Raw genomic sequence first — 26828 nt, forward strand, 5'->3', positions numbered from 1 at the left:
ATGAAACAACAACTTTGGTAAATAGAATTTCACAGTTTACAGATGAATTCATTAACATGCTGATTTAACAAAAATTCTTCGGTTTTACTTTACCTGTTAGTGTGAGAGTTGTTGTGCATAAACCAGCTTCGGTTATTATCAACATACATAGCCCAGGCGTTGTCATCTTTTCCTAACATGACATCTTTCAGTACATCTATACGGGCCACACCAAATGCAGGATCGGGATGGTTGTCATAGCGGTCAATAGACAGCTCCCAATAATGGATACCTTTGGAAAACCCAGTATTTCCCAGCACTACCCGATCATCATAGCTGTTGCAGGTAACAGTGAGGTTGTCATTAGAGAACAGAATATCAGGGTGAGCTGACCCTGCATCAAAAGTAAACCAGGCAACTGTAAAAGAAAATAAAAGATATGCTTACTTAGAATAGCACCATACAAAACCACATTACAGATTCTAACGCAAGATATAATTACTTAGCAGTCTTATGGAGAGATTGAGGCAAACTGCAGTACCTCAATGTCGTGACAGAAATCAGCTAACAACATAATTAGAGGAGCTATGTTGTACCTTCATTCATTCAGTGAATATTCTGAAACTTTGTGTCAGGAGATCTCAAAAAGAAATTTGTCATTTAGGCACAGGCTTTTTTTTAAGCAGGGTCTAGGGCAAACACCTAAAGGAACATTTGAAAGTTTAAGCAATTGAATTTCAGAGTCTGATATTCCACATTCAGCAAGCAGACCCTTTTTTCTGTATGTTTACTGTGGCACCGGGAGTAAGAATTAAAATACACTACAGAAATTTAATCTCCCAATATCACTCACTGAATGTGTCAAATCAATTTGTTGATAAATGATTACCAAAGACTTCAATCAGAATAATTAATTTTCTCCTTGGACTGTCAACAGATTACAGAACTCACATACATCATTAATCTTTACCAAGGAACTCCTTTCAAACATTGCATTGAACCTTTACATTTTTTCCACAAATTCTCCTCTGAATAAAATCAACCCCTAAACATCATAATCCTAATTCTGCAGCCCCTTCTTTATTCCCTGTGGGACTCATCAGTCAAATACACCAATAGATTATTTTCCCAGAGCAAGCTTCAATCTTTGTTTAATTGGTTCAAGAATCCATTGCCTAGAAAACATGCTGAATGACTGCAAATGCATTTTGAATTTATTGCACAAGGTGACGAGAACAAAGAAGAAACCATCTCTCCCAAACTCAATTGTATTCACACAAGATTGAAGCGTGCTGTGACATAAACCATCTTAGCACTGGCTTCAAGCTCTGCCAAATAGGTCAGAAAGGAAAAGATCGGGCTCATCATTGGAACAAGCACATTCATGGGACATTGTCCCTTAAAAGAATTTTCACTTGCAGCTATCTTGCAAAAGTCATCTGTCTTCTCTTTTTCATGTTGCACGCAAGTCTTTGTACAGGACTCTCTCCTCCGTTATTGATTCACAGAGATGCTGCAAAGCAGATTGAGGTGGCACAATAAAAGGTATTTAACATACATTTAACTAAGTGCAGGGCACCTTCAAATGAAGGAGGGCAATGGACAAGATTATGCTGAAAGTTGGAAGTAAAAAAAAGCAATGTGGAACTCCCCAAATGGTTTTGTCCTTTGCTGTTTTCTCCCATCGGATGACAGAGTATTGGTTTGTATATTGAGGTTGAAAGCAATGAAGAATGGAGTGTGGTAGCTATAAAAATGTGGACAAAGTAGCTTGTTGCACTGTTCAGTGTGGGAAGAATTCAGCTTTCACATTAACTGGCTAATGATTCAAATGAAGCCCGATTAAATCTGATGTTGTAATTGAATTATAGTGAAGTTCGATATCAAGCAGATCCAGCATGGAAAGGATATGTTTCACCGTGCTCCTCCTACCATCTCAATACTGGATATCGGATACTCATCAGGGTGATGCACAACAGAAACTGCTCCACATGCATTTCTCTCTTTTCTCTCGTGAATGACTTATTGCTGCTGTCACAGCTTTACATGAACCTACTGTCGGTATCTGTATAAGACAGTACACCGAAACATCCAAACACAAAATTAATTGCATCCTAGGAGAATTAGTAATCTGGAATATTGCTTTGAAAGCCGAGAATAAAAGTTAAAAATAGAGTTTAAATAATAAGATTTAAAAATACTCTATTCCCTCAAGCTCTTAGTTGGTACTGGCAGCAAACCAACCAGTTTAAGATCCAAATACCCTATAGATTGGGTAAACTCACTGCAGTATAATGAGTTTACTCATACTTTGGAGGAGACTGTGCAATGGATTAATTTATCACTTACTTCTCAAAAGCAAATTGAAAGGCCACAATGTGACAACTAATATATTCTAGCGATCACATTGGAAAGTGCTCTAGAATGCATAAATGGCCTGAAGTGACTTGTTCCCTGTGGGCAAGCATCTAGCCTACGCTTGGAACCTTATATAGCATAATGAACAGGTATTACAAAGTGAAGTTACATCCTACCACTGTGACTAACATTATGCCAGAGTACCAATTTGTTGTCCCTGCTGTACTGCCCTATATTGTAGATTTGCAGACCTTTTGTTTCTGAAACGGAGAATATAGTTGTCTACCAGGTTTGTTGTGCATTTTCAGTCACACAAATTTCTATGGAGGCCGAGTCCCAGATTTCACTGAATGCCACAGGCGGACTTGAACATTAGAAAATTATAATTTGAAATAACATTCATAGAAATATTGTCATTCTATCTAAACAGTATTGCAATGCCTTAATTCGGTATATTCAGCAACTGGACAGATTGAAAATATCCATCATATTCTTTATGAATTAACACGTGGATAGATGTCAACAAGATCTGCACAATAATCATATCCGTTTCTCTTTACAAAACTGAGAAGCACGTGCATGATGGGGCACAATAAATTACTTTAATTTTTGAATTCCCATTAACAAAAATGTTTTAAAACTGAAGCAACATTCCCCCATATCCTGGCTTGTCCTGAGATGCACAGTCTGACCCTGAGATGCACAGTCTGACCCAATTTGCTCAAGTAATTGGTTCTACTGAGACACAAGTGAGGGTTTGAACTTTGCAGCTGTCAGCAAATTAATAATGCAAATGTATAAGAGTAATAAGATTCTGTATCAAAATGCACGGAATATTATATTATTAAATCCTGGATGGTGCTGCTCAGATAGCTGCATAATTGGTGAGAGGTCAGTTGGCAACACTTGCTCCTGGGTCAAAAAGTTGTGGGTTCACATTGGGACTTTTGAGTTCAGTCTACCAGGCTAATACACTGCTAGAGGGTCCATCTTCTGAATGAGAGGTTGTACTCAGATCTGCAGTTGTTAAGGATCCCATGTCAATATTTCAAAACAGTTTCTCATGGTGTCCTGGCCAACAATCCTCCAGATAATATTGATGTGGCAGTTTGTGTGGGATTACTAAGTGCAAATTGACTACCGTGTAATAATAGTCAATGCAATTTACAAAAATGTTGTGATGCTCTTCACGACATTCAACATTATGGGCGGTAAATCAAATGCAAGAATTTTTTAAATTAACTTTTTTTTGTTTCCAAGCTCTGTATTTCTTCAGCAATTAATGGTTACACTAATCCGAATGAGCATGTGAAGTGTTTAATTAATTCTTGTATCAGAGAACCACAATAGAATTTTGTTGAAACAGTGGTACTGAAAAGCCTAGGGATGGATTTTACATTCTGGTTCCCATTTGATGACTGTGTTTTTTGCATTTTTCTTTTCCCATCTCACGTGGCCTTGCGATCCTCCTCAATCAAAAGGCAGAATGATTTAACCTTTAAAACATCTCTATTGCCATCATCAATGCCATACACCAATTCGGCTGTCAGAGGCTTATGTGAGCAACACAGGAAAGAATACTTCTAGATTATTTTCTTCCCTCTTTCAACAGATGACTTGGGAGATTCTGGAAACAGTCCAGTTATTCGAAGAAGCCTGTGTGCAAATGTCCTTGAAGGCTAGGATTTGAACTTGCTGAGGATTTCATGCAGCTTGTCGTCACTACAAACAAGTTTAACAGCAGGAGAAAAGCAGACCCATGCTATTTCTTCACAATTCTACCGGTGTGAGCTGGAGCCAATTCTTAAAGGCAAAAAACAAATGTGTTGAGAAATTGTGGAATTTGCCATTTAAGGCCCTTTGGAACATTCTGTTGGAAAAGTCAGCAACACTGAAAAAGTCCACCCCCAGATTGGACCAGATGGATGCAATTTACAATACCAGAGAGGTCTTTTTTTAATTGAACTTTTGCATTTCTACTGAACGACAGATTTAGCTCTGACAGATTGTGCTTTGCCCTAGCTCCCCTTATATTTACACCATATTTTCTGTAAATAGAAAATGTCATGATCTTGTTCCAGATATTTCAGATTAATTGTGCTGAATATTTAGTTTGCCAGGAGATTAATACTTTTTTTAAAAAAGTAAAGGTTTCTTTAAAGTGCCTCCCACAAAAATATCAAGAGATTATTTTATTTCACTTTAACATATACTAGTTATTGTCCTCCCTTAACTTCATTAAAAATGATTTAATCTTGTTTAAAACATTACAAGAGCAGCCATCATTGAAACCTTAGTTTGTGCTTCCTCCACGACATTGCCACACATCAGAAATACAATGACATTAGAATCATTGCACTCCATCCACTCACAGAAAGAAAGCATAGAACAAACAGAAGCCTTAATGCAGAGGAATTAAACAAGACTGGTATACACAGTCACTTTTACGATCCTAAACAATACATAGTTTACCTCATAAAAAAAATTGCATATGGTTTTGGAATTACACAAGTAGTTTATTTTTCCAATACATTAACTTGGATTTGATCAAAAAAAAATCTACGCCCTTTTTTCATGATTTTATAGGCAGACAGACAAACACATAGAATGGGATCAGGTCACACTGAAAGTGGCTAATCACAGCGTCATAAGCAGCAAAACATTTATAATTGTGGCTAACTTACACTGATTGTATGGGTAGGTGATATCTGTAAAATATAACAGGGACGACTTTAGAAAAAAAAACTTCCGATGCTTTGCAATCAAGTACATCACAGTAATTCATTTAGTTGTACAAACAAAAGTTTTTTAAAATTTCATAAGAGCCAACAGCTCAAAATACATTATACATTTTTGGAAAAGTATCACCACCATATACATAGTTCAACTTTTTAAAAAAACAAATTTAATAGTTCAATTTACAATTAAAATAACCGCAAATGCACTTGAAAAACAAATAGATCAATACTGTATTGCTTAAGAACTCAGCGTTAGCTTATTACCATATGCATTTCATAAACTGAAAGAACAGTTTATTTGTTCTAACCTATGGTTTGCACAAATTAACTACTTTATACTAAAAAAGCAGTACTTTTTTTTAAATAAAAGCGTTCTACTTATTTTAGAGCAGAATGTTTTTCAGTTCAGCCACTTCATCTTTACAAGCAATAGATACTATTTTTTTAAAAAAACAAAGCTTTCTGCTTATTTTAGAGCATTGTATTCTCTTTGAACCCAATTCCAAATGAGGTCAGTGTTTAAAGCATCTGTGACAAAACCTCACCCTCTGAAGTCTGCAGCACAAGTGTCTTGCTGTAGGGCCCAACTCCCGACTTGTTGAAGGCTTTAACTCGAGCATTGTATGTGCTGTTGAAATGTAGTCCATCAACCGTACACATCGTTTCTTTTCCAACATACACCTCCTATTCAGGGAAACCAAAATGGCACAGTTCAGCAATTATTGGATTAACTTTCAATTACTTTCCAGCAGTGTATAAAGGAAGCTTATTTGCCTGTCATGCAGATCGCATCATGGAGATTGGAAATTCACTGTGTAAAATGCTAGGTGTGAACACACATTTTAGCACTGCAGTGGATTGTGCTGGAAATGAACATATTGTGCTGCTGCTCTGCTTCTTTTTAGGTTCATCCTTTAATAAACCTAGCATTTTATAAGGAGGAAATTTCATAAGGTTTATTTTCAAATCTTACTGTTTAATGCACTGAGGCAACAAGATATTGTTTAGGAAGAAAGTTTAACGTAAAGTACACCTTCATCAAATCAAAGTCCTTGCAGTCCTGCAAAAATCTGAAGAATTCAATTTTCTCTTCTCTGAAAGCATTTGACACCAGCTCCAGAACAAGAAGAACAAGCTACAGAACAAGAAGAAGCTGGTCATCTCCTTTGTCCTTTCTCTGGATCACATTTTATCATCACTTCCATTGTTATCGCTCTCCATTGCTCCCCAACATCAAATACATTATTCTATAATGTTTTCCTCTTCGCAGAGGACATCCAGACTGAATTATCTTTTCCCCTATTTTATCCTCATGCAATCTATAAGCTGTTAAAACTCAAGCTTGGCCTCAACAAATCACTTAAGTTTTGGCTCATCTTCTTTCTCCACTTTCAATCTTCCTTATATCCTGCACTGTAGACCTTGTCCTTTTATCTCGAATATCAACAACAATATCACCAGCGCAGGGTTTTATGCTAAAACCTATCACCCTTGTATGTGAAGTTTGTGGGGAAAGCACACGTTTTGTCAATACAGTGCTCTCTCCTAATAAATGCACACCACCTTGGCTCATATGGATTGCTGTGTACCATCTGCATCATTTTAAAATACTCACCCTAAACTGGCCACCATTTCCATCATCGAGCTCTAGAATGTAGCCTTCTACTTGAACACTTGAAAGTGGTGGCTGTTTCCAGGACAATGTCACACTGTTGTTGTGAGTGCAACATTCTTCCAGCTGTAGCATAGGAGCTGATGGCACTGGGGAGGAAACTAAGCAGAAATTAGTGTAATGTTCCCTTTTGGAAAACCACAGGAACTATTTCCAATTTGTCATCTAACGTTGCTAGGATCAATCTTTTTCCAACAGTTAGTGTTGACCTGCAGCTGCACTCTTGGGATGTGGGTGGGTGGGTGGGGGGGGGGGGGGGTGGGGTGGAGGGAGGGGAGGAAAAGAGGAGAGAAAGAACTGTTGTTTTTGAGAGTTGAAGTTCCATCCTGCTCGAAGACAATTTAGATCATTAGTGCTGGAAAGTGACAAGGTGAGAGAATAGTCACAGCATATTTCTGTCTGCCTGGCTAAAGATGAGATTAAGTTGATTCTTATATTTAATATTATATTTAATACAGTAAATTATTTTAAATTAATTTGTCCAGAAGTCAGAAAATCCCACCATTTGATCTTTCAAAACTGTTCCTGTTTGTCCAGTGACTTCCAATAATAATTCACTGCAGTACATTGTTTTCTTTCATTTCACTATTTTGACCCAAATTCCTTCATTCCTTCAATCAAATATGAAAATACTATATATTCATCACTCATACATTGGAAAGGAGCCCAAACGAATCGAGGTACTTCCCACAGGGAACAAGGGCAAACCAGAAGGCAAGTCAGCCCGACATGTGGTCTTTAATTTGTTTGAACAGACAGCTCCAACTCACCTCCAGATGGTGCAAGATTGTGGGAAGATCCAAAGAGGAAATTAAAACTATAGACCAACCCCCCCACTCCCCCTCAAAAAGATAGCAGATATCTAGAGTTGAAAATACCAAGTCCTATGTCTCATCACAGAGTCAGATTGACGCACCAGTTCACAATAACTGAAACGTGTTATTCAGGGAGAAAACAAGTAAGTCGATTAACACAAGGGAGTTGATTAAGAAATGAACTTCACTTCCCGTGTGCAATGGTACAGCTGTAGAAATAACAAATTCAATTAGCAGAACAAAACACGAACTGCTTAACTGCTTTTGAACTGCTTTCTCATTAACCGTGCTCAGCACTGTAATTGTGAATTACAGCTGTTAGGATAATGATCACAAGTTGAATGCATGTTGCCGGTTTTAATACACTTCAACATGAAATTATACCAACAGCGTTCTCCAGGCAGTTAAGGCATTAGAAATTCAACTCTCTTGGTTTCCTTGAGTTTAAATAGGTCTAAAGTATTACATTTAGATTAATAGTGAGGTGGAAAAACGTTCAATAATTAATTATTCTGATATCAATTCATTTTTGGTACACTCAACGTTAAGTGAAAGAGACAATGCAAGAATTCTTGTTGGGCACAGACCCATAGCACAAAGCTGCACACAGTACAATCTCTCTGAGGTCAGCCATGAGGATAAAACTGTGGAAAATAAAAATGTGTTCCTTTTGCACTGACAAACCCTCAACCTAAGCACAATCCAATCACCCAAAGGACCAAAACACATTGCTGTGTAAATCACACATCTAATACTCAAGATTTAATATCAACCTTTTTTTCTTTGCACGTGATGCCGAGCATAAAAAATGAACCGCTATGAATATAATATAGTATAAAATATATATATTTAAAAATGCTGCTAAATTTTTGATCAGCTCATTACATTTTTGGGGTTGAATTTCATCAGTAAAAGTAGAAAGACAGTTGCCAATCTTTGTGCAAATGTTAAGTGATCTGCACAGTCCCCCATTTTGTAATAAGAGCAACTCCCTAAGAACAACTAGTTCGCTTAAGGGAGTTCCATCTCGGTTTTGAGACCAGTAAGAAAGCTTTATACACCGGTGTAATGAACCAAATGATCATACATAGGTCTGTGCATTCTATGTAATGTTGTGTAAAAGGTAAAATAAACAAGTTCTGCTTCCATACATGTTTGTAAAGTTTGACGTATCACTACATGATCAATGGTTTGAGACTTCCTATCCACTGTCCTTATTAAACCTCATTATTTGTTGTTACTTGTTATGTGACCATAAAAATTTGTTTTTAAGATACCACATCTGTGTTCACACTAAATGTAATGGAAACTACTCTTTGGAGACTGAGGTTGAAGCACCTGGTAGAGGCAATCTAGAGGGAGGATTATTCTGCATACAGAGTTTATTCAGATTGCCTATTGCTGATATACGGTGTTCTATTCTACAATGTGGGGACCTTTAATGAATATAGAACAAATGTTCATTTGACCACGTTTATTGTAAATCAATAAACATGGAGATTTTTTAAAATTAAAGTTTCATCAGCTTGACAAACTAGAAATTGTACTGATTGATTTGGCTCAATAATATTTCCATGGATTGTTACACTGGGATACACTTGTAGAGATTTGATAACAAACAGCGTGGTTCCATCTTTCTGGGGTATTGTATTATCCTTACCTTTCATTTGTACAAAGTCCAGCTGATGAATAGTTTGTAGCAGCGGCGCATTGTCGAGAGTTAAATCAAAGTCTGTGTTCATGCGAGGTTGTAAGATGCCTTTTCCCCATTGTTCCTCCGTAAAGTGAACTCGTCTTATTAAAGCATCTGATATCTAGTTTAAAAAAAAATCAAAATTACACTTCTAAATTATAAAGAAATAAAACAGCAATATAAGTTTTCAAACACATACAAAAAGAAAATGGAAACAGGGCTTCCATGCAGAGGGCTACGAGGACATGCTTTGGAAATGTGCCACCTCTCAAATAAATCAATATTGTCTGGGAAGATAAGTTGCAAGTCAATATTGATTTATTGACAATTTGGCAAATCACAAACCAACCTCACCAACTTGTTGCAGAACCTACAAGAGATAGGAGCTTTAACACGCAGATTTACAAAGAGAAATTTCTGAATTCATTCACTACAGCAATCACTAATACAAGAGCAATATCAAACTCACCTGTAAAAATCCACTTGGGTCATTTTCCTTAATTACCTCCAGACAGTATTCCATCAGGCCAGTAGTTTGACGCAGTTTGACTGTGCAGTGACTGATTTGATCTCGGACCACCTGCAGGCAGATATTCAGATAAGATTCTCAAACTACACGAAAAATAGTTCGGATGCAGGTTAGCGCAACAACAAATTACATTTGTATAGCACCTTTCATGTTGGGAGGAGGCAAGAATTATCAACGAGAGCAAAACTATGCCAAGATTGTCTCAGGTATTGTATTCTGATCAAAGTTATTTCAAGGTCATAAAATATTTAAAAAGAGGATTTTATACTATAAAAATATAATTTATAACTGAATGTGAAGGTAGAATAAAATCCTGACTGAATGGTACTTCAGAAATAGAAAATGAATGTTTAAGGGGAGTTCTGCATTTGTACAATAGACATGAATTTAGGCATTTCGTTCAATGCTAATATTTGAGGCAGGATGTATACCCACCACTGTACATCTCTGGAGACTTAATGCAATATCTAGTTTTTAAACAATTAAAACATGCTTCAAAAATAATGTATTCTATTTGCTTGGCAGGCCCAAACGATATGAGAAACAATGAGACTTTTTAAAAAAATTACATTTAGAATTTAATGGCTGAAGTCAAAAAGCAATTCAGTTTCCAATCTTATTCATTGACAGAGGGGTGGAAAGAGTCAAAATATATAATTTTATTGCTGTGCAAAGACATTTTTTTTTGCATTAATGTAACATTTTCACTTGTGCATTGATTTAAATTTACTTTGTCGTCCAACAAACGATTAATTCAGTATTTAACACTTCAAAGAATATTTATTTGCCACTCAGATCCCAGGCTTCAACAAAATGCAATACATATTAACTTCAGAAAAAAACACATTAAAAAGGCAAAGCTTATTCTGAAAATAAAATATATTTCAATTCACAAATGCTCATGGTTCTGTGCCATTCTGGATTAAATCTGTAGAGGTGGGCTTCTCAAACCCACGCTACATCAATTTTAACAACTGAAGCCTACTTACTGTAATGAGGGAGACCATGCAAATGAGATTCAACAATAACATTTGTATAGCGCCTTTCACGTCGGGAGGACGTCCCAAGGCGCTGGACAGAGTAAAATATATATTTATATATATAGATATATATAAAATAGATTCAGTAGGGTTAGGGTTAGGAACAAGAAGGGTTATATGTTAACCAGTGCCCTAAAATGAACAGAAAAGTTAGTGGTGATAACTTTTCAGGTATGTCCAAACCACCATAACAGTTCTCATCCAACAATTCACAATAATTGGTAAATCTGATTCAATTGTTAAGAAATGCAAGATACTTTTAGTCAAAGGGGCTCATAGATACAGTACATCCACCCACATGCAAATAACGCACAGTGTTCAGTACCGGCATAATGAAATTAGCATTACAACTATCAATCCAACTGTAAGAAATGTGCACATTTATATAAAAACTACGACTGATGACTCGGAGCTGCACTGGAAGAGCAAACACACTAACAGTGTTCCTAGTGCTGTAATTAACAGTCTGTCACCTAGCCAAACTGCAGTCCATTAGTCCAATTGATATAATTTAATTTCACTCTTGGGCAACAGATGACAACTTTACAAATCTCAGACTACATTTCCAAGCCCTAAATACACCTTATATAATCCTTGCATTTGATATAGCGCTTTTCAGCTCTTCTTCTAATGGTGGGTAGGCTAATACCCACGTTAGATGATTCACCTACTAGAAGCTGTGAAAGAGAAAGTATCAAAGTTCTTAAGAGGATGATTGAGGATTACATTGAGGAGAAGGTGATAGAAGAATATAAAAGAGTAGATTAAGAGTGGAATATAAACGCTGGCATGCCTTTAGAACAATTCTGCATGATTCTCCCCACCACCCCCACCCCAAATTGAAATGGCACCTTATGCAGTATCACTTTGTTTAACAGTGTAAATTTTATTCAGGGATCTAAAATATGAATTTGCACCAATTTCTTCTCCACTAATTGCATCACTAATTTACATTTTTTAAAATATCAGAGGAAGCTTCTTTAATTTAGTGCACATTTGTTACAAATTTTGGACCAGTTCCCACAACGGAAAAAACTGTCTCTCGATGAAAGGCACGTATATAAAATTCTATTTGTGCTGTACCCACACACACACAAGGAATCTCTGTAAAACAAAGTAGGTCAGTTTCCATCAGTAGTTACACAAGATAATAATGTACACGGCTGCACTGTAGTTTTGAATTAGCATATGACTGGTTGAATAGTACTATGCAGAATGTTCATGATACAACTTCAATAAAATTACCTTGAAGAAAGCAAATCAAAAGCAAATTCTCATCTTCATGAAAATATGAAAACACGGAAGATATTTAATTGTCATTCTCATTTGTAAAACACACTGGAAATCATTAAAGCTTGGAGTAAGGCAGCACAGAATGTAGAGACACTGATTACCATAAATCTGTGGTGCCCTATTTAATTGAAGCAAGATTTTTATGACCAAAATTTAATAAAAAGCTTCTCAGGAAAACAAATGTTCAGCAGCACACAGGAAGTGAGTGCAACGAGAAAAGTACATGGAGTGGGGTGAAGCTTTGTTCCTGCAACCCTTGATGAGTTCCTGATCCCAAGCCTAGGCAGATGCTTTTCATACCATTCAGAGACCCAGAGGAAACAATACAACACAGAAAAAGCCCACCATCTGATGCAGTTTCTAACCTTTTCATCTTTCAGAGTTTAGCTTCTTCTTTTTACTTTAATACAATTCCTTTTTTCAATAATTTCTAATTTTATCTCAAAATTGTTAGCTTTAATTTTTCACGTTTAGGTGACAACTTGTGGTAAACATAGGCCTTTCTTGCATTGCTCAGTACTTCACTAAGTAATGCATTTGTCCTACAGTGCTTTTCTGACATAAAATGAGCAGTATATATCCTAGTCCCTCCTCAAAGATCCCAATCTCCATTACTCAAACCAATTTCTATAACTCCCAAACACATCTAGGTCACTGCCCTTGTGAATGTGGGCACAGAAGAGGAACACTTTTGACTTGGCTTGGGATGCTTCCTCAGGTTAATCAGATGGCCAAACTTTCAGCCAGTCTTGAATCAGCCACATTAGGAAGTGCAATACATCAGCAGAATATTAACAAGAAGCTGGAAACATTACACAAACAACCAAGACCAACCTTTAGTTTGTGTTCATGTTCTTTGTTCACTCGTGCAAGCAACTGTCCTTTCCTTCTGTTCAGAGCTTCAACAAGGGCATCACACTGAGCAACAAGACATGCTTCAAACTCCACACTGTTTTCCTGTGTGCAAAATGGAAACAGGAGGAATCACAATTTTATTACTATCAACAACAACAACTTGCATTTATATGAGCCCTGACGCAGGGCAGCATCCCAGAGCGCTTGACAGTGGCAGAGCACGAGGTCGAGCAATCATACCAAAATAAAATACAGAAAGGGCACTATTTAATAAAAGGATTTATCCTGAGAGCGATGAACACAATTCACCAGCCACTCAAATAAAATTGTTCATATCTTTGAATCTTGTTTAATATCGGTCGTGATTGCTTTTTTAAGGTAAATCATTTATCGGACGTATAGATGTCTTCAGTCCTACAAATACATCAGAGATTCAGGAACCTGACCAAGAGTCATTTACTGTGACTGATGGATTTATACATTATTGTAAAGGCTGTAAATGCTACCATATGGCTTGAGGATATTGGGTCTAAAATTAAATACAACCTACTTTTTTTGAGCTGCAAATAAATGAAAATTCCTCCCTTCCTGCCCATGGATCTGGAAATCCAGTATAACACATCAAATATTATGTCAGAGCCCAAACTCAGCTGAAAAGCCCATGGTGCCATCAACTTCTATTTGCACTTAGTGAGGATAATTCGAGCACCCCTTTGGGCTTATTCAGGAGACTGGTCAAGCTGGGCCAAACTTAGGGCAGTATCTTATGACTAAACCTGGAGATATTATTTTCCATGGTCACAAATAAATGCCAGTGAAAGAGGTCCACAGAAATCTTCAGGCAAGATTGAACCACACTGACAAAGGGCTTCAGCTCTCCACATTCCTTCTTCAGCAGAGGCCGAGAGAAGATTGCTCCTTCTGCCCTCCTTTTCACTGCAGCACTGGTGAAAAGCATTAGAGCAAGCCCACAAATCCACCGAGTGTAGGCTGAAAGGACCATTACAAACCATCAGATAAAATAACTGTTTCCATTACAGAACAATTGTGTAAAGTGGCGGTAAACGGAATTTGCTATACAGCAAGATTCATGCATAGAATTTGGAAGCAATGTGGAAATGGGCTCCTGCCTCAAATAGTATTAACTAAAGAGGCATTACCCTTTTTCTTAAGTCTCCTCTAATGCGCTCATCATACTAGGATTTTCAGACTATGTTTATACTCATAGTAGCTTATCCATGGAGCAGTATCAACACACACAGAGAATGCAGTACAGTGACAATCAAATCCGAGCCTTGTCCACTGAGATCTATCCAATCTAACAGAACAGCAGTACTGAGTCAGCTCCAGTCCTGGAGTTCTTAATCCAATGTGTGGTGAAGTTTTAGTTACACAAGCCCAATTCCTGGGTTCATGGGTTGAGGGCAGTTTCGGAGAAAACTGAAGCATCCATGTACATCTCCACGCACAAAGAGTCTGTTTGCACACAGCCATTATATCTTGGTCAGGCCAACAGAGATTATGCTATTCAGTGTTTGTCCATTCCCTGACAGGTTGGATATTATAACAGTATAAAAGGACGAGGTGAAAGACTGTAAACAACAGAAGCCTGAAATAGAAACATTAAATATCAGATGCTGACTGACCCCATGACCAGCCTCAGTAAATGCTAGCCGATGCTTTTGTTCTCGGTATCAAAACTGTGAGAATAAACCAGTTTCAAGCTTCCAGTTACAACCCCTTGACAATTGCTGATAAAGCAAGAACAGTGAATGCTGATTTAGAAGCATGGGGGAGGACAACGGGTAGGAAGGCACAAGAAGTGATGGAAATGTCTTTTCACATTGTGCACTTATCTCAGGACAGCAGAGAATCGTGGCTGTAAAAGGCAATAAAATGGAAACAGTGCAAGTGAGAAACAAATCAGAGAAACCAGCTGGAAAGAATGAAACAGCAAAAGTAAAGTACGCACAACAGAGGTGGGTTTGTGTTTAATTTTAACCACAATACAGTACAGTAATAAATGATCAAAATGCTTCCAATATGAAACGAACACACACTGCAAAGCATTGTAGAATTTCATTTGAAGTTAAAAGAGATTTCATTGCACAGAATAGAAGTTGTACCTGTACATGCTGCACCATGTTCTTCAGCTGCAGCAAAAATTCTTTGGCATCGTTTGCCTTGTCTGACAGTCCATTGAGCGCCTGAGAAAGCTGATTCTGGGGAAGACAGGAGAGTGCATATCAGATATGACAAGTGGTTAAAAGAAAAGCAATTGAAAATTTACATTCCATCTTCTCTCTTCTTCTGTGGCCATCGTGTAGCCCACATTTCTGTGCTGTTATCTGTGCTGCAATCTGGGAGTTAATAATAATAATCCTTGCATTTGATATAGCGCTTTTCACGTTTTCTGGACGTCTCAAAGTGCTTCACAGAATATGCTGTAAAGTGAATTTGACTGTATATTTGTGGGCGAAACGCGGCAGCCAATTGCGCACAGCAGTGTCCCACAAACAGTCATGGATTGAAGTGACCAATTTATTATTTTTTTCTTGATGGATTATTATTAGGCGTGTGGAGTAAGGAAATTTGCCCAAGGTTTCACCCTGCTGGGAATCAAACCCAGGTCTCTCGCTTGAGAGGCGAGTGCTCTAACCATTGAGCTATAATGAGACAAAATTGTGGTGAAATAAATCAAAGACAGAGCAGTTTAATGGTCTGGAAAATGACTTCACGACATCAGCTGCAGAAATTAAAGCATCCAGGGGTTTTGTCTCCATTTATAATTTTGCAATCCAAAATTTTAATTTTAAGAAATAAATTTGGGTAAAGGTCTCTTTGAAGGTGTTCATATACAACAAACCAGAAAAGCGCTTGCAAATCGTACAATTGCAGTGGTAAGTGAGCAGATAGAATGATCTTGCATTTCAGTGTTTCTAATAAGAGAATCCATTTTACAGCCACTGCTTCTCAGCTAACATAGAAAGGCTTCCCCAAATCTCTCAACAAAAAAATGAGATCATGAAAAAAAAATTGAAAAAACAGGCAATATTTGCACAATATACCCAGTGTTGCAAGACAGAGTGTATAAAGTTTTGATTTTCTTACAATCAGTAGAATTTTTTTTAGTGTTGTACATACGAGTTATCTTCAAGCTTTAGATTTACATTTCTAAATGTGAATTCCACAGCATCCCTGACCACTTATGGATACTGGGCATCTCTCAAAATCTGAGGGGAATAAGACGTCATCATTTGGACATTTCATTAAAAATCTAATTAAGTCTAAAATGACAGATTGCACATCAGTGTTTATGGGAATACAATCAATGAAGCCTATGCAAATGTGGTTTCCAGGCTATCTTCTTCATTTTGTGATTAGATGGTGAATCTGCAACTGTGTTGACTCACAGAAACAATAGAATTAATATGGTCTTTAGAGATAAGACAACAGTTGATTTTTAATCAATCATCATGGGCATTTTGTATTGTCTGAAATTACACATTTGTTATTATATATCCCTTGGCTGCTGGAGGTGATGCAGTTCCTACCTTGTGAAGAAGAAAGGGGATTTGCAATCTTCCACCTATGTTGCAGGTCATTAAACAAAGAGCTATTTGCACCTCTTATATTCATTATGGATGACCTTTCACTCATATTCTACCATCAATTACTGTAGTACTTGACCTCAAAACTTGCTGTTACATTTATTAATTTAATACTCTAGCCTTTCCATGTTTTCAACCGTAAAGTACCATGGTACTCTGCTTTCCATTAGGTGGAAGAGAGGATTTCCATGCACTTACCATGTTACAAGAAGCCAGCTAATTACTTCTATGCCACTCTCCTGGGAAGATGGTTCTCAATTCCAATCACTTGAATTTCAAGGTCATTTGTGCGTTTAATACAGTTGATTTATAACCAACACACATTTCCCATTATACGCACATTGATGTCAGAAACCACCTGAAGCCTGCTTTAAGCGGCTTGAATAAACTCTTGATAAATTGACTAATTCAGTAGGTGATTAACTGGTAATCAGTTGTGGCATGCTAGTAACTCGGACAACTAGACATCAGGATGCCTATAACAGCACCGATTGTTCTCCTACATGCATGGATGACTTTAAATTGCAGCCCACAAAGCGATGACCTAACAAACCATCTCAGTTCCAATCATCATCAAAATGTTGATGTATTAATAAAAATTCTGTGCCGTTTTGCCACATTATATTTCAAACTGTGTTGCATGACCTGTTCACGTTAATATAGTAACTAAAGGCTTGCCTGAAATATCTTACAAAATTACAAAACTACCACAGTCACCACTTTTATTCCAAGATTCCAGAACATCAAAACAGTCATGCCAATCGTCAATGAATTAATGAATCAACTTGTCTTCCAGACTGGTAAGACAGTCTGGCTCAGGTGTCAATTTTGCTGCTCATATCCAGCTCTAAAGAACGTAACTTACCATTTTACAGTGCCAAAGATTGCATTAAATTGAAAGTGAATTTTAGTTATCTAACTGGGTAATTGGCAATAGCTACTAACTGAAAAATCCAGTCCAACTTTATCAAGAATTCCAATTAATCCGCATTTCATCAAAAAAGATTTAACTTTTAAGATTTGACCAACTCATATTTTAATTAACACTCAATTTCAAATCTATTAGTTTGTAGCTGTACAAAATTCAAAATTAATAGACAAAGTGATAATTTTAAATTTATGAAAAATATGAACTATGCTGAAAATGAAAGGTCAATTTGTATTTAAGGAATTCAAAGTGTTCCAATGAGGCAGCACAGCTCAACATGTTGAGAGCGCTAATGCATTTTGCTCAAGGGTATTAATCTATAGACGTGCCCATAATTCCCCAAATACAGGATCCATAATGCGCCACTGAACTCCCTGCAGTAAAGGAATGGGTTAAAGATCATGAGCCAATGCACATATAGATTATAATTTTACTCACATGAATGCCACTCCACATCAGATAGGGACAACAGAATTCAGTCCCATAGAGTAAAGTGGGTTAATGCTTTCCTGAGGCCAACTAACTCAAATAAATATAAGTGTGAAAGGTTTATATCCAAGCTGTGGCAGCTCTGCTGGGTGAGCACTAAGGTTTCGGTCTCACAACCGAATGAGTGAGATGCAAGATTTATTATCTTCTTGGAATTCCCAATTTTCAAAGGAGAACAGAGCAACCAATTATTTGACCAATGTATTCCCACACATACAGGTTTCAGCAACCTGGCCCAAACTCATTCTAGAGATACAAGATAGATTCAGTGTATATCATGGGTTACAAACTAAAAGGAAAAAGACCATTTAAAGGGCAGTGGGGACACAGAACAAAGCATTAGAAAGTTGAAAGGTTGCAACTTCCCCATCCCCAATAGTTTAAGAAATATATTTGAAAAGATAAAATAAGGTCTCCAGAGGAAATTCTGCTGTTGAGTTATTAGCTTATTTAATTATTCTACCCCCGTGTCTCTTCCTTAATAATGAGAAACTACAACTTCCATATTTTCCATTAATTGATTTTATGTCCAACTGATAGAAGCTAACCTCAATGAAATCTGGGCTATACTGAATGTGGCAACTCAATGTGAACTCCTTGGAAACTGGTCCCCAATTAATTATCTTTCAACATAATACAGCTTAAGGCCTAATTTAACACCTGAAGAATTAACACATATACAAATCCAATAACATAATGTACAACATAAAACTGTTGATTGCTCCAGTTTAATTGTTTGCAACATAAAGAACCATACATTAGTGTGGGAACAAGAAAGTATTCATAATCTAATATTCACAAAAAAGTATTTACTGCTCATATCACCTACATATTGAACCCACTTACCTAATCCAGTGTCCATACCTAATACCTACAAGCCAGACACAAATATCCAGCCATGGGTTTAGGTTCAGTAAACAGATGGTTACATATTACATAAAACAAAATCCTACTTTTTGTCAATGCTTAATCATCAAATTCATAAGCTTACAAATGACTAAAAGTCACCACTATGCATGGGCAGGTCTAAAACAATGGTAAGACAATGGGGAAAGTGCGGCAATAATGTTACTGATGGACGTATCAATGATCTTAATGTAAATCATTGTATAAATAGCTGGAAATGCAGTGATGTTGACTGGAAAATTCAGAGAGCACTGCAAGAGCATCAAAGCCACAAAGCAGTGGCATTGTAGAAAACATTGACACAGGGGAGTCATGCGAAGTAAAGATTTGTTTCGGGAGATGGAAGGATTCCCAGAATGTGGGCAAATTAAACGAACTAGGAAAAATTATAGCAATTATGGAAACAACAATTACCACAAATTCTGATTCAGTTTTGAAAACATATAAGCAAAGACTGCTTAGTGAAAGTAAGATTTATCATTAAAAAGCACTTTATGATTACAGATACATACATTTTCATGTATATACATTTATACATTTGCTTTTTATCTAGTCGTTAAAGCAGGAGATTTGAACTAGCTCCTTTGTATTCTTTATATAATGCGTACTGATGTGAAGGGCTCCACTACCGGGCAATTTGAAATTAATTCATTACAACAACTTGTATAGCACCCTCCACGCAAGGTAGTGCCTCAGAGCGCTTAACAGTGGCGGAATCTGACTCCGAGGGGGTGGGGGTGGGAGGTGACCATAAGCATGGTCAAAAAAGCTTACGGTCAATGTGAAACTGACTTAAGAAATTCTGATGAAGCAGTTGTATTAAATGCCACAATACTCTGTTACAAGCAAAATGCAATACATTAGGATACAGAAAGGAGTCAAGTCCTTCGGGAAAAGCCTAAGTTGTCTTCCAGATTACAAGACTTACATTTTGAACACTAAAATCCATTAGCAGGCAGCAGCACCGTAGACAAGTCTCACCAATTAATCTCACCCCAGTGAAGAGAAGCAAGCTGATTTGTGTAAAAGTTAAGAGTAAAATTTCAATTGGTAGAGCTGGTGTGTGTGTATGGTGTGTGGGGGGGTAGACAGAGAGAGAAAAAGAAGGTAACTCAACATATTTTTTCCAGTTTGTACTGGATGCACACTGAAGACAAATATACAATATTGGAGATAATTTATTGTTTGTTTAGACTCCTTGAACCTTTATACTCTATCCAAATATACATGTTCAGAGAGACTAAAAGCTCCCTAAATATTGATCAGCATCACATTTTATGTCTTGAGCTAACCATTTACTTCAGTTTAGATCAATAAACGCGTCAGTAACTCAATCTGTCCCTTTGACCTTATTTGAACATATAGAAATCATTAGAAAAGAGGTTAAAAGAGAGAAAGTACTGAATATGAGGTGACAAACCAGTCAGAATGATGTGAAGTGAGCTCAAAGATCTCAGAATTCACCAAAACCTTGTACGTAACATTATAATGGAACATCAATACTCTACATATAACAGACTCACTGGATATTCAGATGCTTCCCAGTACAAATCAGAAGTCTCATTTCTTTACTCCCTGGCATCTCTCTACCTCTCCAACCTCCTCACTCCCCAATCCACCACCCGGCGCCTCCAATCAACTGGCACCTGTCTCCTGCTTGTCCCTCACACTCTCTGCTCCACCTTTGGAGGTAGCATAGTCAGCCACTATGCCCCCAAACTCTGGAACACTCTCCCTCAAACCCTCTGCCTTGCTCCCTCTCCCCTTTTCCCAAGTCCTGCCCTAAAACCTTCCTTTTTGACTGTGTTTAGGGCCAACTCCCCTGAATTTCATTAATATCGTAATCATCTGATAATCTATGTTGTCACCTTCACCACATTCCACACAAGTGGATAAAATATTAAATTATTATTAATCAGTGTTATTATTGAAGCCCGAGTCCATGCTCAAACGAATGTTGCATTTATTCTGTTGCCATCTTAATATTAGTCCAGAATAGAAACATGGATAAAATTTCACCAATTCTACGCTGTCAAGCAAAAGAAAAATCCCATCTGGTAACATATGTGCAAGTTGCTAATAAAAATCTAATGAGCGACATTTAGAGGTTTAATAACATTTAGAACTTTGATCAGACACCACCTGCAGTGGTGACCTGCAACTATGGCACTGGGCATAGAAGGGTCACTTTACGGATCAACAAACTTCCAAGCATGAAGGGAGCTGTCAGTGGTCCTGAATGAACGGCTTATGCAGCGTGACCACACAAAATGGAAAGAACCTCGAGAGCAATTTCACTTAGGTGGGAGGCAAGATACAACAGTACCCCGGAAAGATAAAAGGATGAGCGAGGCTTATGATTTTCCTTTACTAAAATCTCAAATCTAGAAACTGGTTTGAATCATTCACAATTTATGAGTCCAACCCGAATATTACCATAACAACACGGTGCAATTTGGTGATTAAATCTTAGGGCTACAATATTTGAACTCAAAAAATGCTGGACGAACACTTTGATAGCAGATTTAATCAGCCCCACTTTACATGAACACTACAGAAACCCTCAACAAAATGTTTAACATTGTAGTCATTTACACTCTGAGATCTTTAGAAATTCTGTTTATATTATTTGCATTCAAATGGTTATAATAAGCATCATTAGGAAACAGATGGTGCATACTGTAGACCCTGAGACCCTTTCCGTCAATGCACACACACACACACACACACAAAGTGAGCCCAGGTTTTCCAAATACTCTAGGCAAACAGGGCTGACATCCAGTGTTAGCAAAAGCAGAAATGGATTGTTCACTTTGCTGCCAAGATACCCCTTGCAGCTAGGGTACAATATTGTTCATATCACTCAACACACTGCCACTCTCTGCTGTATACCAATTGACAAAATACTTTTTTTGCATCATTGTATATGAAATGTGGATTAAAAGGAGGTATTTTAATCCGCATTTCATATGCGACAAAAAGATTAAAAGGATAAAAACACATATAGAGAGTACTGTTCTGTTGCCAATTTGGTTTCAAATATTGAAATTAACCATTGTAGGAGTTTTTTTGTGTACACAAGCAGGGTAACAACATTACATCTGTGCACAGTTTAGGATGAACAAATCTACTGCTTTGCACAATGGAAAGTGTTTTTTTGCTTCTTAAGGGTGGGCGTATTATATAACACATTTATTATATAATTCAAGCCCCATCATGATTGACTCAACAGTGACTCACTCTCCGGGGGCTTGGCTAAATTCAGATTTTTTTATATATATCCTCTGGTTTGATTAACGACTCATAATTGCAACTGAAAATCAACATTTCTCCAGGTGTCTTTGGTCAACATTTCCCCAAATTAAAATTGGGCACTCACTCCATGGCTGTTTGTGGGACAATGCTGTGCGCAAACTGTATGCCACATTAACCCCTTTAGAGTGTATCCTGTGAAGCGTTTTGAGATGTCTCAATGACATGATAAGGCACTATATCAATTGCAATATTATTATATAGAAATAGAGTTAGTATAACAGAATTGTATGGTTAATTAAGACTGAATATGTGCACAAAAAGACAAAATATTCAAAACAAAATATCTGTTGTCTCTCCTCTTTCATAAGGAAGTTCCATCTTTTGGATCTGCAAGACAGGTGGAGCATTCACCATGGTTCTTGATTTAAGAGAAGCAATTTAGATAATATACCCAACCATGAAAATAATCTGGACCAGGAATCTGGTTGTAAACTGATGGAAATCCCAAGAAACAGGAAGCATTGGTTTTAATCTTAGAAGTCTGAAGTTTCAACCCATATAAGGAAAAGGATAATCTTAAATCTTCTGATTGACCCTGGGAATTATCTTGTAAAAATCCATTTGGCAAAAAAAGGTATTGACTATTGAAATACTGACTGACCTTACAATTCAATAGCTCACATATTCAATTCTTTTTTGTAAAATTATCAAATATATTCAACACCTTTTTAAACTAGCTTAGGGGTGCTTGGTGGAGCAGTACATTAATCAAATAATCAATACAGTTGTATATTACTGCAAGTTGCAGTATGAACACTCTGCCAATCTCTTAGGTTTAAGACTCATCCTTTACCTCTGATGATGATTTGCCATAGTAAAGCTCTAGACATCAACTCAGCCAGTCTGTACATGCTGTATTAAATTAATGCGAGCACCACATTTTGAGAAGCAATTAGCTGCTCCAGTGATGGTAAAATAGAATATGTAACCTGGACAGAGAATTCAAGGTACATAGTTCAGATAAATGCCAGTAATCAAAGTGCAGCATGACACTGACACACATTAGAAAAAAATCAGAGTCCACAGGACTGAGCTGTTTGCATTTCTCACTGAATGGTCTCAGAACATTATTGCACTTTGTCTCGTCTTTGAGCAATTACAAAAGCTAATTTAATCCTAAAACAGAGTAAAGGAACATCACATGATCCATTTACATTCTGCCCACCCAACAATATATACTTCGATAGGGTTGAAGACGATGGTCGTGCAGTATTTTAGGCAAATCAAAAATAATTTGTTCCCTTTAAGTTGATGCATATCAATCCTAGACCTAATGCTTTTCTGACAAGTGAACTTACTTTCATGTTGATGAGACAAAGAAACAGTGCTGAAAAACTGAAGAAATCATAAAGTTCCAGCAAAGTATCACTGCCTTACAGGTTCTAAATTCAAGGAATATTTTTTCATTGGAGATCCATAATGAATGACCATATTCTGGAAAATGTAAAAAAAAAACCACATCTTTTATAAAAATGTAGAGGATTGTTCAGTGGTGGCCCTCTAACTGAGACCCCTGCACTCTCCAGGTTTAGAAAATGAGAAGCTGAAGGTTTCTTTGCTCAGCGTAATCTCCCAGCAACCCCCCTCTGCTTCATAGGGAGAAACTGGCAAGGGGGAGGGGTGGGCATCAGGAATTGAAGCAAATTAAGTCATTTGTTAGCAATTTGCCTGAAGAAAAATAAAGTAGTAGCTAAATCAGAGGCCAGTCAACTAGCTGAATAATAAATTGTACGTTTTTCTAAATACATTAAGACTGGGTAATTGTAGGAACTTTGTCTAAATGACAATTGAAACAACCGTGAATTTAACTGTTTGCTGCAATCTTTTGTTACAATGCATCAAAATTCACAACATTTATTTTTAATTAGCCCTAATTCCCAAGCTCCGTCACAATCTACTGAGGAAAACGATGAGAACAAAGGTGCAAAAGATGGTCCCTTACTTAGCTTACTACATTCTAAGAGAAAGTGGTAGGGCGTTAACCGATGGACAAAAGACAGCAGTAATATAATGTAAATATCTAATCTGAAACTGGTACAAATCTTTTCCAAAAATGATATCACATTAGCATCTATTTATTTTAATTCTAGCCTTTGCATGTCTTATACTGTGTGAAATGACTAGCAACAGGAGGCTGATGGAAAGAAAGTGCCTTCACAAAGAGAAAATGAGACTCTTCTCATTAGCTTACAGCTGATGGCTATGAACAATAAGTCATGAGGTGGAATGGGGGTTGGAAGAGCAGAATTTGCTTTACTGCCTCCAAACATATGTCTGTAACAATGACTGATGAAAACAATGTAGAACGACCATCTGCTGGGTTACATAAAGTCGAGCTGAACAGGACAATTCACAAAGAAATTGTAATGAAAGAAAAACTTAAAACCAAACAGAAATATATGGTACGGATGCGATATTCCATAAAAGACAAAAACATTCACCCTGTCAATCTATTCACTGGAAGACCCAACACAACCTGAGAAAAGTTGGATTGAGAGACAACGAGTTGTGTACCAATTCACACAAAAGCAGCCATTAATGGGGGGAAAAGCCATTTTTTTATTAAAAACACATTAAGTAAACCCAGCTGGGCGAGCAAATCAAACACAGTAGCTAACTGATAGAATTATAGACAGATGGACTACAAATGCGAAGCTAAAATACCCAAAGGAGTGCATATGCATTTATTATCACCCATGAATAAATTGTGGTTACTGATAGGACTTATTTCAAGGGGAAAAAATCATTTGGCAAAGAATTATTTTCACAAAAATAATCTGATATGTCTAGTTTTACTCCAATGGCACAACTACTGCTCCATACTCATAAACTCCAGTTATATGAATATCGCCGATTGTGTAAGAGGTCAGGTCATGTCGTCTATTAAATAAATGAAAGCCTTAATATTTAATAAATGAATTAGCAAAATAAACGTAATTATAAGATACAGCTGAACAGTGAAACCTTATCATAATTTGATGTTAAATCTGATGTTATCTTACTTGAGTTTCCATTTGCTGACCTGCACTGTATTCTGCAGATTAAATTTAAAGCAAAGACTGTATATTAAACATTTGACTCAATGGGCAAACAGAAACTAAACCATTTACAGTCCAGAATGGAGGCAAAAATAGAGCACCAAAGCCAAGCTGAAAGTTACATTGCTGAAACCAAATGTGGAAATTCCTTTGGAAACAGGTGGATCAACGGCCGTGTCGTTCACTCCCCCACTCAGTGTGTGTTTTTTTAAAAAAAAACACACAAGAATCAACCCCAATGCGTTACCAAAAAAAAAAGAAAGTTGGGCAACGAAATTCGTTGCCAGTGTTGATCAGCTAATTAAACTGGTGCTCGTTAACAAGAGGGGCTGGGAAGACAACAGTTGTCATGCAGCACAAATAAGTTGTTCAGCAGTGACTGACTGCAGTGCACCATCCCTTATGAAGTCGAGACCACACAATGCCGAAAGTACAATGGAATCAGTCAGACAGGCAAGTGAGGCAGGTGATGCCAAGCGATGCCTTACAATGGCAGATTGTCCTGCCTGCCTGTGCCTGGCTGCCTGACTGACTGCCTGTGCCTGGCTGCCTGACTGACTGCCTGTGCCTGGCTGACTGACTGCCTGTGCCTGGCTGCCTGACTGACTGCCTGTGCCTGGCTGACTGACTGCCTGTGCCTGGCTGCCTGACTGACTGCCTGGCTGCCTGACTGACTGCCTGGCTGACTGACTGCCTGTGCCTGGCTGCCTGACTGATTGCCTGTGCCTGGCTGACTGACTGCCTGTGCCTGGCTGGCTGACTGACTGCCTGTGCCTGGCTGACTGACTGCCTGTGCCTGGCTGCCTGTGCCTGGCTGCCTGACTGACTGCCTGTGCCTGGCTGACTGACTGCCTGTGCCTGGTTGCCTGACTGCCTGCCTGTGCCTGGCTGACTGACTGACTGCCTGTGCCTGGCTGCCTGGTTGCCTGACTGACTGCCTGTGCCTGGCTGACTGACTGCCTGTGCCTGGCTGACTGCCTGTGCCTGACTGACTGCCTGTGCCTGGCTGCCTGACTGACTGCCTGTGCCTGGCTGACTGACTGCCTGTGCCTGGCTGACTGACTGCCTGTGCCTGGCTGACTGACTGACTGCCTGTGCCTGGCTGACTGACTGACTGCCTGTGCCTGGCTGACTGACTGACTGCCTGTGCCTGGCTGACTGACTGACTGACTGCCTGTGCCTGGCTGACTGACTGACTGCCTGTGCCTGGCTGACTGACTGACTGACTGCCTGTGCCTGGCTGCCTGGTTGCCTGACTGACTGCCTGTGCCTGGCTGCCTGGTTGCCTGACTGACTGCGTGTGACTGACTGACTGCCTGAGCCCTGTCATTGGGATGGAAGGGAATGGGTGGATGGGTGCGTTGCAATGGGATGCGCCACACGGCTGTCAATCTGAGTCTGATTTATCATATTAAATAGGCAAGTACGGTCTAACACACACACACACACACACATTTTTATATCTTCTTTAAATAAAATTAAATCTATATATATATTTTTAGAAAAGCGTCGTCGTCGTCCCGTCCCCACACACACACAGATCAGATCAGACAGATCAGGATCCAACGG

The 26828-nt window shown here is 38.0% G+C and overlaps 1 protein-coding gene across 14 annotated transcripts in view; it reads right to left on the reverse strand.

The window, feature by feature from the left end:
* Positions 1–26828, reverse strand: part of trim9 (tripartite motif containing 9) — a 29537-nt gene that overhangs the window by 1651 nt on the left and 1058 nt on the right. For 2 of the 14 annotated variants that reach the window (XM_007888188.2, XM_007888184.2), the window contains exons 2-9: positions 15099–15194; positions 12952–13074; positions 9725–9835; positions 9223–9376; positions 6691–6848; positions 5621–5759; positions 5022–5045; positions 94–397 (exon numbers count right to left, since the gene is read on the reverse strand). In XM_007888188.2, the coding sequence (XP_007886379.1) occupies positions 94–397; positions 5022–5045; positions 5621–5759; positions 6691–6848; positions 9223–9376; positions 9725–9835; positions 12952–13074; positions 15099–15194 (1109 nt within the window). Of the gene's footprint in view, positions 1–93; positions 422–2025; positions 2045–4278; positions 4303–5021; positions 5046–5615; positions 5760–6690; positions 6849–9222; positions 9377–9724; positions 9836–12951; positions 13075–15098; positions 15195–26828 lie in introns of all 14 variants that reach the window. The other 12 variants (XM_007888189.2, XM_007888186.2, XM_042337944.1 and 9 more) reach the window with 11 other exon arrangements.

The sequence above is a fragment of the Callorhinchus milii genome, unplaced genomic scaffold, assembly GCF_018977255.1.
Source record: "Callorhinchus milii isolate IMCB2004 unplaced genomic scaffold, IMCB_Cmil_1.0 Scaffold9, whole genome shotgun sequence".
NCBI classification, from domain to species: Eukaryota; Metazoa; Chordata; class Chondrichthyes; order Chimaeriformes; family Callorhinchidae; genus Callorhinchus; species Callorhinchus milii.